Raw genomic sequence first — 12366 nt, 5'->3', positions numbered from 1 at the left:
ACCTCGTGATCTTTTAAGTATGTATAGACTTAACTAATGTAAAAAAATAATATCAGCAAGCTTGGATTATCAAATCTTTAATTTTTATCAAATTTTTAATTTTACATCTTGCTACTAAACAATTGGACAAATTGTTCATGTAACTGTTTGGCAGGCTTTGCTTAGTGAAAGGAAATGCTTTCAAGGACAGAACTTGTACTCAGACTAAAGCAGGGTGGTTTTTGTGCCAAGTGTTTTGACTTGTATGAAATAATGAATGCCCTGATGTGTGAGAGGTAGATTCACGTGCTGTCTCATAACTTTAATGTTGTTTTTGTTGCTCTGGTTTTATTCCAGATTCTTGAAACGGAAAAAGAATTGAAGTGTCAGCAAGAACTCCTCAGCAATGAGAAGATCAAAGCTGAAGAAAGGGAAGAACATTTGTCAAGGATTCAGAGGCGGTCAGAGATTGTGGAGGACTGCCTAACAAGCAAGGTGAGGAGTTCTGTTTTTAGTAGCTGTTCTGTCTTCTGATGTTTTACCACAGATATGCTAAACTTTTGCTTAAGGCTAATCCTATTTAATTTTTTTTCGTTGTCAGCATATGATTTTCATGGTTGCTAAACAAGCATGAACATGGGCAAGGGACTTCCTACAAGTTTTAGGTATAGAGATAACAACATCCTCAACTTCTTGGCCTCATAACCAAATCGGTTGGTCACTTCTTTAGATGGACATCAATTTAGACAATGTGTGCAGGCTTTATACATTTATTCTGACTTCAGAAGGCACTGAGTAGACAGTACTAATCTAACTGGGTTTGGAATCCTTGGTGCTTTGCATACTTTCAAACTATTCAGAAAGTCTTGTACTTTTTTCCCAGTTCAGTCTCTACAATTTTCACTTCTTTGCTTTTCACCTTTCAAGCTCTTCCTTTGACTGTAGATCAGAGTAATCAAGGATTGCTCCACATCAGCAAATATGTTCTATTATTCATTAGAGCAAATAGGCAGTTCCATTGCCCTTCTCTTATGCTGATCTTCTATTACTTTTTTCTTGTGATGGGGATAAAGGCTGACTGCCTTTTTTTTCATCTTGCTTTACTGAAAACCAAAGTTGACTAGAGTTCTTGGTATCATGCTATTCCTTTCCTTTTTAATTTCTTTTTCTGAGCAATTAGAACACAAAAATTGTTTTTAAGCTTTGCTTGCTGTTAGTATGAATTATTATTGGACAATTATTACTGGATATTACTAGGTTATTGGAAATTGTGCTCTTTGACACAATTGATGAGTACTTCAGAGGACAGCATACAGACCAGGACCAAATTGTAATTCTTGGTTGTTTTTTTTTCCTTCACCATTTATTATAGCTTCAACAGTTAACTGAGATGCTAAGTAACGTATCATGTGAAAAAGACCAGTTACTGGCTGAAAGGACTAGTCACTCTTACCAACTTAAAGAGGAAATCTCAGTAATTAATCAAGAAAAACAAGAGCTACAAAAACTTCTTCAGGATGTCAGGTCTGAGCGGGACCAGCTCAAGGAAGAATTGCAAAAAAATTCTGATAAGGTAGGTGTTGGAAGTTGCATACCTAGCTTATTTGTAACTTCTCTTCTTGAATGGTACTTAAATATCTATATTTTTATTATTATTATTTTAGTGTGCTGAAACAAATGCAAAACTGGAATGTGCTCTAGACCAACTGAAACAGAGAAACTTGAATGATATGTCTGTTCAGGTGGGCCTGGATAATGCAGAGCAGATGGTTGATGACAGACTGAAGGAAATGAACTTCAAAATTATGGTAAACTTGCTTCTCTGCTTATTTTAAGGATGCACGTGGAACCAGAAACTTAATACCATTTGTTCTGGAGCATAAACCTTGCTTCTGTGCATAATGTTTAAAACTGTTTGCTTATCCTGCTGAGATGCCACAAACCATGGGATCAGATGATTTGCTGTTGCTGTTCAGTGACTGCACCTCATTCTTAGAATGTTAAATTGAACTTATTAGTGGAGACATCTCACTTGATTTTGTTACTGTCCAGCCACCCAATGAAAATAACTAGTCATGTAGCAGTGCTTCATAATTTTCTTTTTGCAAAATCCATCACAAATCTTCCCTTCAAAAATAACATTCCCATCAAAAATAAATTGGTTTCACATAAATCAATTTCATTAAATTGCTTCTTTCCAAAACATAGGAAGCTCCTCTAATTCATCAGAGTTTTTGTTTAGTTAACTCTCCTGAATATGCGTTCTCACAGATGTGAAAGTACTCTTAACCTACTGAAAGCCAAAATAAACTGGGATTTATGAATATTTATGAAACACATTAAAGTGGAGTACCTTTGTATTACAGTTCTGTAAATGCGTGCTGCAGATTTAGCATCATTCTGTATATGCTAGAAAAGCCCTGAGTGTGTCTTCAGTGTAACATCAAAAGTGATAAAGGACCAAGTTGTAAAAATTGGTTGTGTAGCTTTCTCCACGTTTTCTATCCTACATCATCAGTAGAGAGCTAATACTGAGGGAAGTAAATATTAGTTCATTTCTTCATGGTGCTCTCCCCTTCTGACTTCTGTAATAGGTTAAGATCTTGTCTGCTTCTTATGCAGTTTTCTAATCTTATCCCCTGTGTCCAACAAGAACAAGTACAAATGTTATTTCCACTGTTTTGGGGTTTTTTTTTTTATGGTGGGGTGAGGAGTTAAACTGGTGAATCCTGTTTCTTTCGACTAAGAACCAAAGATGCAAGCAGTACACCCAGGAAGTTTTATACTTTAAAACATATAATCTAGCTTCATATGTGATAGTTGAATTGCAGTTTACTGGAGTGCTTTGAAGCCTATTGCATTTCTCAGCTTGCTCACTCCTAGATCACATTGACCTTTTTATGTCAGAATGTCAGGACCAATTTCCTGATCCCTTTCTTTCAATGAAAAACCAAGTAGATCAACTTGAGAAGCCCATTCTGAGGGTAGCCTGGTTGTAACACTTGTGAACAGGCAACAATTTCATTTCAGGCCTGTTCTACAGGTCTTGATGTGGCCATATAAATAACTTGAGCTTGTGAAATGATTTTCTGGAAAACTAAGAAATTCTCTGTGTCTGGGTTTTTTGTTGTATTCCTGTGGCAAGTAAAAACTGAAGTCTTAGTCCTAATATTCCACTTGTAAAACCAATACAGCCCTGGAGTCTGATGGTTTATTTTAAGCTTCTGTTTAAAGCTAATCAGTCTTTACTAGGAATGAATCTGTTTCACTTGTATTTAGGAGCTTCTTGAGAAATTCCCAACTATGGGGCAGAGGTATGAACGTCTGTCTACAGTGTCACTTAATCTAAAGAATGAACTGAATAGTCAGAAGGCAGTGATAGCTGCGATAGAGACTCAGCTTTCATCGGAACAGAGTAAACAAGTCAAAATACTTCAAACTATAAATGAAAAAATAAACAGAAATCTCCAGAGTTTATTGAACAAACTGAAGGTACCAATTTAAAATGTCTCATATTGCTTTGGTTTGTGTTTTTTTTAATAAGCTCTCAAATTAAGAACTAGTATCTGTATACTTTAGCTTTGATTATTTAATTTTTTTTGTGTGTGGATCCATATCTTGGAGAAAATAAATTGATGGTAAATGCTTTACAATCCTGGAAAACTGGAACTATTTAGGTAATAAACCTTAGGTTTTGATTGTAAGTTCAGCTGTTTTGCAGAGTAATTCATTAATATTAATCCATTTTAACTGGGAAAAGAAATTTTCTTTTTGTATGCAATAGAGCAAATTATGGACCCCTAAGTATGTGTTGCATGTCTTTTTCCCCTCACAATGAAAAATGCCTTGGAGATGCATTTTTACTCTGCAAGACTACCCAAGTAGTTTAAGTTCTGTAGTGTTGCAGACCTTCCACAATTTGTAGTCCAGTGGAGAAACAGATTCCATTTATCAAAGTTAAAGGCAATCGGGAGAGAATTCCTGTTATCATATGCAGAAGTATAGTAAACAAAGGGGTTTTTTTTCCCTGTTTCTTTATTTGCTATCAAATGCTAAGGGTTTTGGTGGGGAAGGGAGCAACTGGGGACATGATGACACACAGGTCTGGAGAGAGGGCAAGGTTCATGTCCAGTATATAAAAATACTGGACATGATCTCAAGAGTCAGTCATCTTTATAAATAGCCAGTAGCAAACAACTCTTCCAAAGAACCTTATTTCATAACTTTAGGTTTTGATTTCTTTTTTTTTTTTTGTCCTCCAATAGACGCTTTTTAAATTTTATAGTTAAAGATATTTAAGTAGTGATCTCAACTAGAATGAAACTTTAAATCAGCACAGTGATATTATTCTTGTAGATCATCTGCACCTTTCCCAGCTCTTAAGAGGAAATAAATACAATGAATAGCTCACTTGGCTTTTCAAAGTCTAGATTCATGGAAGGCTGTCTAGAGCATTTCAGACTTTCTGGCCTCTTTAGGAGTCCACAAAAAATGGCATCCTTTAGAAATGCTGGCCCAGCTAAAACTCTTAAATGATATTGCTGTTCAGCTCATGTGAACTTGATTTGCTTGTTCACACTTTAGTTTTGCTGGGCACCTATGGACTAGGAAAATAAATAGATTGAATTACATAATTTTACCTGGATGTGAGGTACTATTTTAAAGCATACTCACTGGTACATCCTGTGCTTCGCCAACAGTTCCTGTTTAGTCGTGTTTGCTCAAAGAAAAGAGACTATTATGCTGCTGTTAACAAATACGAAATGGAACTGCTTGAGGAAAAGAGAAAACAAGATCAGCTACGAGCTCAGATTCAGTACCTAAGAAAGATCTACTTCAACCAGAATGAAGTGTCTTCTCAAGAGTTAAACATCAGTGAAGTGCTGCAGAGTTTGCACTTGGAGGCAGAGGTAGTATCTGAAATAATTTTCAGACAAACACTTGCATATTTCAAGGCATGGGGTAGTGTGTTGGTGCTAATCTAATAGCATTGCTTTTATCTGTTGAGGCTTAGGGGGGGGATTAAAATTTGTAGTTTCCATGCTACTAATTCTATAATTTGAAGTTTCTATAAAGTTTTCTCAAGTATATCAAAATTAAATGAGGTTATAAAGTAGTGGGAATGTTAAACACTCATTTGCCCTGTAAAATACATACTACCCAATACCAAGGTTACTTTTAAAAAAAATAAAACTCTTACTAACATGCATATATTTTTCCCCTTCCCACCTGCTCCAGGAATGTAGATGGCTGACTCATTTTCCCAGTAGGGTCTAACTTAAGTATAGCAGAATTCCTTTTATGTGATAATTAGATGCTAAAACAGACTTTCTGCAACTAGTGATGCCCAAAAGGGCAAAATGTATATTTAGACATGTAGTTACAAAGCAATATTTAAACTTGAATTCTCTTTTTTTCCTCTTTGTAAAGAGCATTTTCAAAGATGTATCAGAAATGGAAAGTGAACTTCTCTGCATAGAGGCAGAGTTACAGAAGGAAGAAAGTGCTAGAAAAGAAACTACACGGTTTTGGGAAGCTTGTTTAGGAGCTCGCTGTGATGCTGAGGAACTTAAAGAAGAGTTAAGGAAAGATACTGAAAGGCTTTCACAAGTCATTAACTTCTGGAATCCTAAAGTAAAGGTGATGTTAAATCTAATTTATTGTGTCTAAGCACTCTGTAAATGCCTCTAATCTGATTAAAAGCAAACAAAAAATTCCATTTAAAGATTATTCATTATCATCAGCACTCTACTGTATTCATGCTTAGCTGTAAGAGGTAGAAATACTCCAAAGATTTTCAAGTACTTCTTTCCTAATGTATCTGAACTTGGAAATTTGCTTTGTGAAAGATTTTCTAGGTGATAAATACATGGAGGAGGTACGTTTGTGTTAGATTGAGTTATGAAAGCTGTAGGTTCATAATTGTTATATAACTTTGCTTATGGAACTTCACAGCTTGGCCTTCCTTTCTCTTCTCTTACCTTCTTACCTCTTGTCCCCTTTGGAAAAAAAAAAAAAAAAGTGTTTTACAGGGTTAAGTGCATAATGAACAGGACTTCATGAGAATTTTATCTTTTTGATCAAATGCATTGAACATTTCTCAAAGAAACAGGTCATGGGAGGGAATCCATTACTTTCTGAGTAGGTGTAGGGAAGTTTTCCTAACAAGTATATCCTGGAAGGTCCTGGTCTGTTTATACTATTCCTTTTAATAGTATTGATCTGAAGTATGAAGAGCTCACCACCTTTCTTCCCCCAGTGTTGTGACTTGGTTCTTTCCTGTTAAGTTTAGCATATTTGAAAGCTGCTTCTTGTAGAGATTAGCCAGTCTTGACTTCTTCAGGGATTTCCTAATGTTGCCAGGCTTTTTGGAAGAATTCCCTGACATATGTATTTTGTGGATCAAGGCTTCCACCAAACAAATCTAGTATAGTCTTGTCATTTCCTGACAATGTGAAGTTTTGTTTTGTCTGGCATGTTAAATGTACAGGTTTCTAGAATAGTCCAATGTGTATATTTTCTCTCAAATTGTTTCACTTATTTTAGTCAATGGATACATTCTAACAAAAACTCTGTGAATAATTGCATGTGCTTCTGTTAGTCTTTCCAGTATTGTTTTGTGTCTGTAATGCATGTGTTTGAGTTAATGCAGAAATACATTTATAATCTAAATGTATTTCATATTATATAAAATATAATTTTGTAGTGCATTGTCTTCTCTTTTGCCCCTTCCTGCTTTCAACTTTTTTGGAAATGAAACCAGTCCTTTGAGTGTTAGTGACTCATTTCTGATAGCAAGCATCTGCAAATGGGGTGCTGAAACAAAAGTGTGAAACCTAATACAAGCAAAGACACTTCTTGTTTTTATGCCTAATTCTAGTTGATTCAAAAATAATTTAAAATTTATCAGTATGACACTATTTTATTTTCAGGTACTCCTTCAACTTTCATCAGAGCTGGATGCCAGAACTGCCAGTTATTGTCAAAATGCTGATGTTGAATCAAAACAGAGGAAAGAGAAAAGTGAAGAATTGTTTCAGGTACTAAACACTCTTAAAGAACAACTGGCCCCTGGTGGCTCTGCCAGTCACGTGTTAGAAGAAGAAAACTACAGGCTTCATAACAAGTTACAGGCTGCAGAACAAGATGTGGAGGTACTGATACTTTTTTCTAAGGAAAGCTTATTTGATGCTTGTTTTCTAAGTGAGAGTATCAGGCTGAAAAAAAAATTAGGATTGATGGCAACTGTAAATCTGTGCCACAACATACCAGCCCAGAGTGCACTTTAGTTTTGTAGCTTTTTTTATTCCCAAAGTGCAAGTTTGAGCTCTTGCCTGTCATGTGTCTTTATTACCTGTTTTCTGTACACAAATATCACTTTAGAAATCAGCATGAAATGTTCCTGAATGGTTTTGATGTATTGATTTTAATAGTGTGATACTCTTGATGCTTCCTTTAAGTATATGGTACTCACTATGTCAAATAGAAGATGGAGAATAATTCTGTCTTTAATCTTAGGGACTGAGGACTCATTTTCTCTCTGTCCTACTTTTTGTCACAGTTACCCTTGTTTGAAGCACTTATTTTTTTCTCTTGGGACTTGAGTTTTCCAGAATACTAAAAGGTGACACAAAACCATGAGGTAGACACCAAGAGTTGCTATAGAGCCTGTAGTGTTGGATGTTCTTGTGTGGTTTGAGTTTTCCTTTTATTAAGAGTATGACCATGTGCTGTTACTGTTGTATCCTTTCATATAACTACTCATACCTGATTGATATATTCCAATAGGCTATGGAAGTAAAAATTCAGGAGTTGGAAAATGTAGTAAAAGAAGTAGGAAAAAATGTTAAAGAGAAAGATGACACTATAAACAAGTTACAAGCACAGATAAGAACTAAAATGGAGACAAGTGAGCTCACCCAACTGCAAGACAAACTGAATGAGATGGAGAAGTGCCTCAAAACTGCCTTGACAGAGAATCAGAGTCTTCAGGTATGAGCAAAATACTTCACTCTTCTCATTCTCATCTGATCTTGGAGAGAGCGCCTGCTTGAGGACAGCTGTAGATGAAATGTAGCTCTCTCAAGTCAGTTTGGTTTATATGGTATTCTTAGAGTAAAACACTGTACTTGCCAGTTTCACATTCTACCATGTCAGCTTTCAGAAGCAAAACTTACAACCCATAGTCCTGGGCTCAGCAATATTAGAAGCACTTAGTGACGCATTTCTGAAACATTCTGAAAGCTTTATTTTGAAACTGAAGCATGAACTGTTTTTTCTATGTAATATGATTGCATACTAGTTCAAAATTCCCTGACTTATATGTGCAAACAAGCCAAACTTGCTAAAGTATGATTGCAGGTAATACACCAGAGTTAGGATACCAGCTAATACTATAGTGCTAGTTGGTAATGTGGGCGTTCTTACTCTAAAATAATTTCCAGCTCCCATCTTGTCCTGCAGAATCTAGCAGTAAAGATACAAGGTAAGCAACCCTTAAACTCATTGCTAAGAAACAAGCCTTTCTTAACGCTTAATCTTTTCTTTTCAGGCGAAATTAGATAAAGGTGCTGAGTTGTATAAAGAAGAAATCGATAATCTCAAAACTCAATTGGTAAAATGTGATATGGAAAGAATGAAACAAACCAAATCTTTTGATACAAAGTAAGTTCAGCTTTTACCTTGTTATAGTTCTCCACTCTTTAGCTCTTAGCTCTTACTTTTCCATTTATTTTTTTCGACAGAATAAGAATTCAGCTTTATGTGTCCTAGGTTTTTGCTGTAGCTAGATTCCAGAGAAAGTAAAAACCACATGCATCTCGGTTTGATTATGAAACTCCTACCCTGTATGCATACCAAAATATCAACCAGCCCATGTTCAGCCATAAATGAAATAACTTTTCTGATAAAAGAAGGCCAGGGGAAAGCAGTAATTGAAATCACTCTAAGTTACTGGAGTGAATGGATACAGAGAGAATTCTAGTCCAGTTTATTGTTTCCTGCACTCTACCTAAAATCTGACAACCAGGTTTATATAGTTTTACCTGTAATAACTTTATTTTGTATTTGATAGCACATAGTAGCTCTCCTGCAACTGTGATTATTAAACTAAGAATTTTTTTTTTCTCCCTTCCTGCCTCATATAGACTTGCTAATTATAAAGCTCTTGCAGAACACCAAGAACAGCAGGTAACAAAGCTGAAAGAAGAACTTAGAAGAGCACATCAACAGCATGATATTACTGGTAAATTCAAAACAAATATAAGGAGCTCTATGTTAAACATTCAGTTTTAAGGTTATATGGTTGAAGTCCAGATTGAGATGTAGGCAGTTTGCCTTAAAGGGTATAATAAGGATTGGGTGCATTGGAAGATGAGGTGGAAAGTAAAATGTTAGCTGCACATACAGAATCACAGAATCATTAGGGCTGGAAGAGATCATCTAGTCCAGCCTCCCTGCCAAGGCAGGGACACCTTCAACAGGTTACACAGGAATGCATCCAGGTGGGTTTTGAATGTCTCCAGAGAGGGAGACTCCACAACTTCCCTGGGCAGCCTGTTCCAGTGCTTTGCCACCCTCAACATAGGGAAGTTCTATCTCATGTTGAGGTGAAGCTTCTTGTGTTTTACTTTATGGCTATTACTCACCATCCTGTGACTGGGCACCACTGGGCACAATTTTCCTGGCATGGGCCTTATAGATACTTATTATATGCATTAATGAGATCCCATCTCTGTTTAGTCTTTTCTCTATACTAAACAGGTCCCAGCACACTTGTCATTTTTTCCTTGACTTTACATGTGAATAGCTAATTCTAATCATAATTATTACATATTTGAAACTATAACTATTTTAACTGTAAATGACCCAGTGAATATTCTTTTAATTTTCTCAGTATCTCCCTGGCAGTGTGAAGGTGGGGGGGGAGGAGAGGAGGTGGTGGTTTACAAAAACAAAATAAAAAAACTATTGTAATGGCACTTGTAATTGAGTGAGGTTTTACGTGTAAGACCATACGAAGGAGTAGGCAAAAAAAAATAACTATTGACTGTCCAAATAATGCACGTATCTGTATAAAACTGTTTCTTAGTGGTGCCAGAAAAAGAAGCTCCTCAGCAATCCCAAACGCCTATTACTTGTGGTGGTGGCAGTGGTATTGTGCAGAGCACACAAATACTTATTCTAAAATCTGAAAGAGTGAGACTACAGAAAGAGAACTCACACTTGATAAAACAACTTGACATTCTACAAAGGTAAGTATAAAGCTGATCAACAACATGTCAAATTATTTCTTGCTATTTAACTGTGTAGGTCATCAGCATCTCTTTCTGGGAGGCCTACAGAAATGAGTAATTACTATTAATTTAAGATTTTCTAGATACTTTCACATCAAACTTGTATTTAAAGCTAGTGACTTCCTGCTTATGTATCTTTATGGCTTTGACCTTGGTTTTGTGTTTTATTTTTTTAATCTCTTAAATGCTAGAAGATATACTTAAATTGTATGTTGGAAAATTTTTTAGCTTAGGAAATAAATTGCCTCTGAAAGCAAGATGACGCAGATATGGTGTTGCATTGCTGTGTGTGTTTGGTATGTCATCTGAAAATATAGGAACTGTCTGTTGGGAGAGCTTTTTTCCTTATATAAAGGAGCTACTTTAATTTTTTCTTAATTAAATGCTGGGGTGTGTTTTGTTTCTGTTTTTCAGTAATGAGCTTCAACTGAAAGAGGAAGTTAGAAAATGGAAAGAAAGAGCACTAAAGAAAGAGAAACTCTCGAGAGAAAATGCTCGAGAGATGATACCAAGTTCCCCAAAGAAGACAGTGTCATATTCCCTTAAAGAGCAAATGCCTTCACCTGCCAAGGAACCCATTTCTCAGGAGGCTGTGACTCCGGATGCAGTGAAGACTCTGCCACCGACTTCTGCAACAAATTTCTTTGATAATTCCAGCTTGGGTATACTTACAGGTGTGTGACACAGTGATAGTGTCCTGTAAAGGTTTGGAGAGCTAAAATATAAGGGGTGGTCTGTGAGATGAGGGTGATAAATACTCCGTACTTCCTATATTCTGACCTGAAGTTTGCATGGTAACACAATTTTCCTGAGTGGTTAGTCAGCTGACAATTGTTGGGCTGACCAGCTGGAGCCATGAAGCTTATGTATGTTCTACAGAACCTAAATACTTAAATGAACTCTTCACCCCATGAACATTATACAATCTTTTTTCTTTTGTTGCAAATCTTTTGTTTCTTTTGTTTTTTTTCTTTTGTTGGAAGTTTTTATGACTGACTTTTTAAAGAGAATTAGCAGAATATCATTACATCATACACATATAATTACACATAGCATTGTGAATGCTCCATCCCTGGTGGTGTTCAAGGCCAGGATGGACAGAGCCTTGGGTGACATGGTTTAGTGTGAGGTGTCCCTGCCCATGGCAGGGGGGTTGGAACTAGATGATCTTAAGGGCCTTTCCAACCCCAACTATTCTATGATTCTATTCTATGATTACCAGATAGCTGATGCTCTACACTGTTTTGCTTTTTAACTTTACATTGGTTAAACACAGACTTTTGGCAAAACTGTTTGAAGTTACCTGCTGGTTAATGTTTTTTCTGAACTTCAAGATCATAGACTTCAGTCTCTGTTGCATCTGTCTGTCTGCCTGGCTTCAGCTGCAGTAGTAGCTGTCTTGATAACTTCTGTTCCTCAGGCCTGCTCAAGATTTCTTACATCTGAGGAAGTCTCCTAGTGATCTACACTAGCATATTAATGCTACTGCCCTCATCATTGCACTTGCTTCTAAAAACCTCTAGCAGACATCTTGGAAAGTTAACGATTTTTCAAGGTACTAATGGCAGGCTTCCAGAAAGAATATAACCAATTGCAGTTCCTTGTGGTACTGTTACCAAGCTCCTCAGAGGCAAGCTTTGATAGAGGACATTTGAACCACTGGTCAGGATTGAATTGCTGTATTTCCTACTGCTTGTCTGATTGGGAAAGTTTAAGTGTTACTTTAACATTCTTGTCTTCTGTATAGGTACACAGCCTGTGGGAAAAGAGCCTCCAGAAGAGCATCTTAAACACTGGTTTGGAACTTCAGAGAAAGACAAAGCCCCTGATTGTATCACCCAATAAAGGTGTTTTGTTGTAAGCTGGCTTTACTGTGGCTACAGCCAGAATCTGCATATATGAAAGAGAACTACTTCAGATCAAAAGCAATCAGCCTCTCAAATTGTGAGAAAAGCACTGGCACACAGATCCCTTGCTGTCTTGGAGTTGCTACTTCCCACAATTGGAAAAGCAGTCATGTTGTCCACAACTGCTGATCTTATGATGTTCTGCTTTGGTGTCTTATTTCCTGTATGGCAAATAAAGAAAAGCT

At 36.5% G+C, this 12366-nt stretch overlaps 1 protein-coding gene across 1 annotated transcript in view; it reads left to right on the top strand.

Moving 5' to 3' along the window:
* Positions 1–12119, top strand: part of CENPE (centromere protein E) — a gene marked incomplete at both ends in the record, with an annotated part of 36842 nt that extends 24723 nt beyond the window's left edge. The window contains 13 exons of the mRNA XM_080624364.1: positions 337–474; positions 1352–1552; positions 1644–1787; positions 3259–3471; positions 4680–4889; positions 5410–5619; positions 6912–7133; positions 7768–7971; positions 8531–8643; positions 9126–9223; positions 10070–10232; positions 10689–10948; positions 12022–12119. Of these exons, the coding sequence (XP_080480490.1) occupies positions 337–474; positions 1352–1552; positions 1644–1787; positions 3259–3471; positions 4680–4889; positions 5410–5619; positions 6912–7133; positions 7768–7971; positions 8531–8643; positions 9126–9223; positions 10070–10232; positions 10689–10948; positions 12022–12119 (2274 nt within the window). The remainder of the gene's footprint in view (positions 1–336; positions 475–1351; positions 1553–1643; positions 1788–3258; positions 3472–4679; positions 4890–5409; positions 5620–6911; positions 7134–7767; positions 7972–8530; positions 8644–9125; positions 9224–10069; positions 10233–10688; positions 10949–12021) is intronic.
* Between the last annotated feature and the right edge of the window lie 247 nt (positions 12120–12366).

This window comes from Psittacula echo (genome assembly GCF_963264785.1).
Source record: "Psittacula echo genome assembly, chromosome: 1".
Taxonomy (NCBI): Eukaryota; Metazoa; Chordata; class Aves; order Psittaciformes; family Psittacidae; genus Psittacula; species Psittacula echo.
This window is presented reverse-complemented; position numbering and strand designations above follow the sequence as displayed.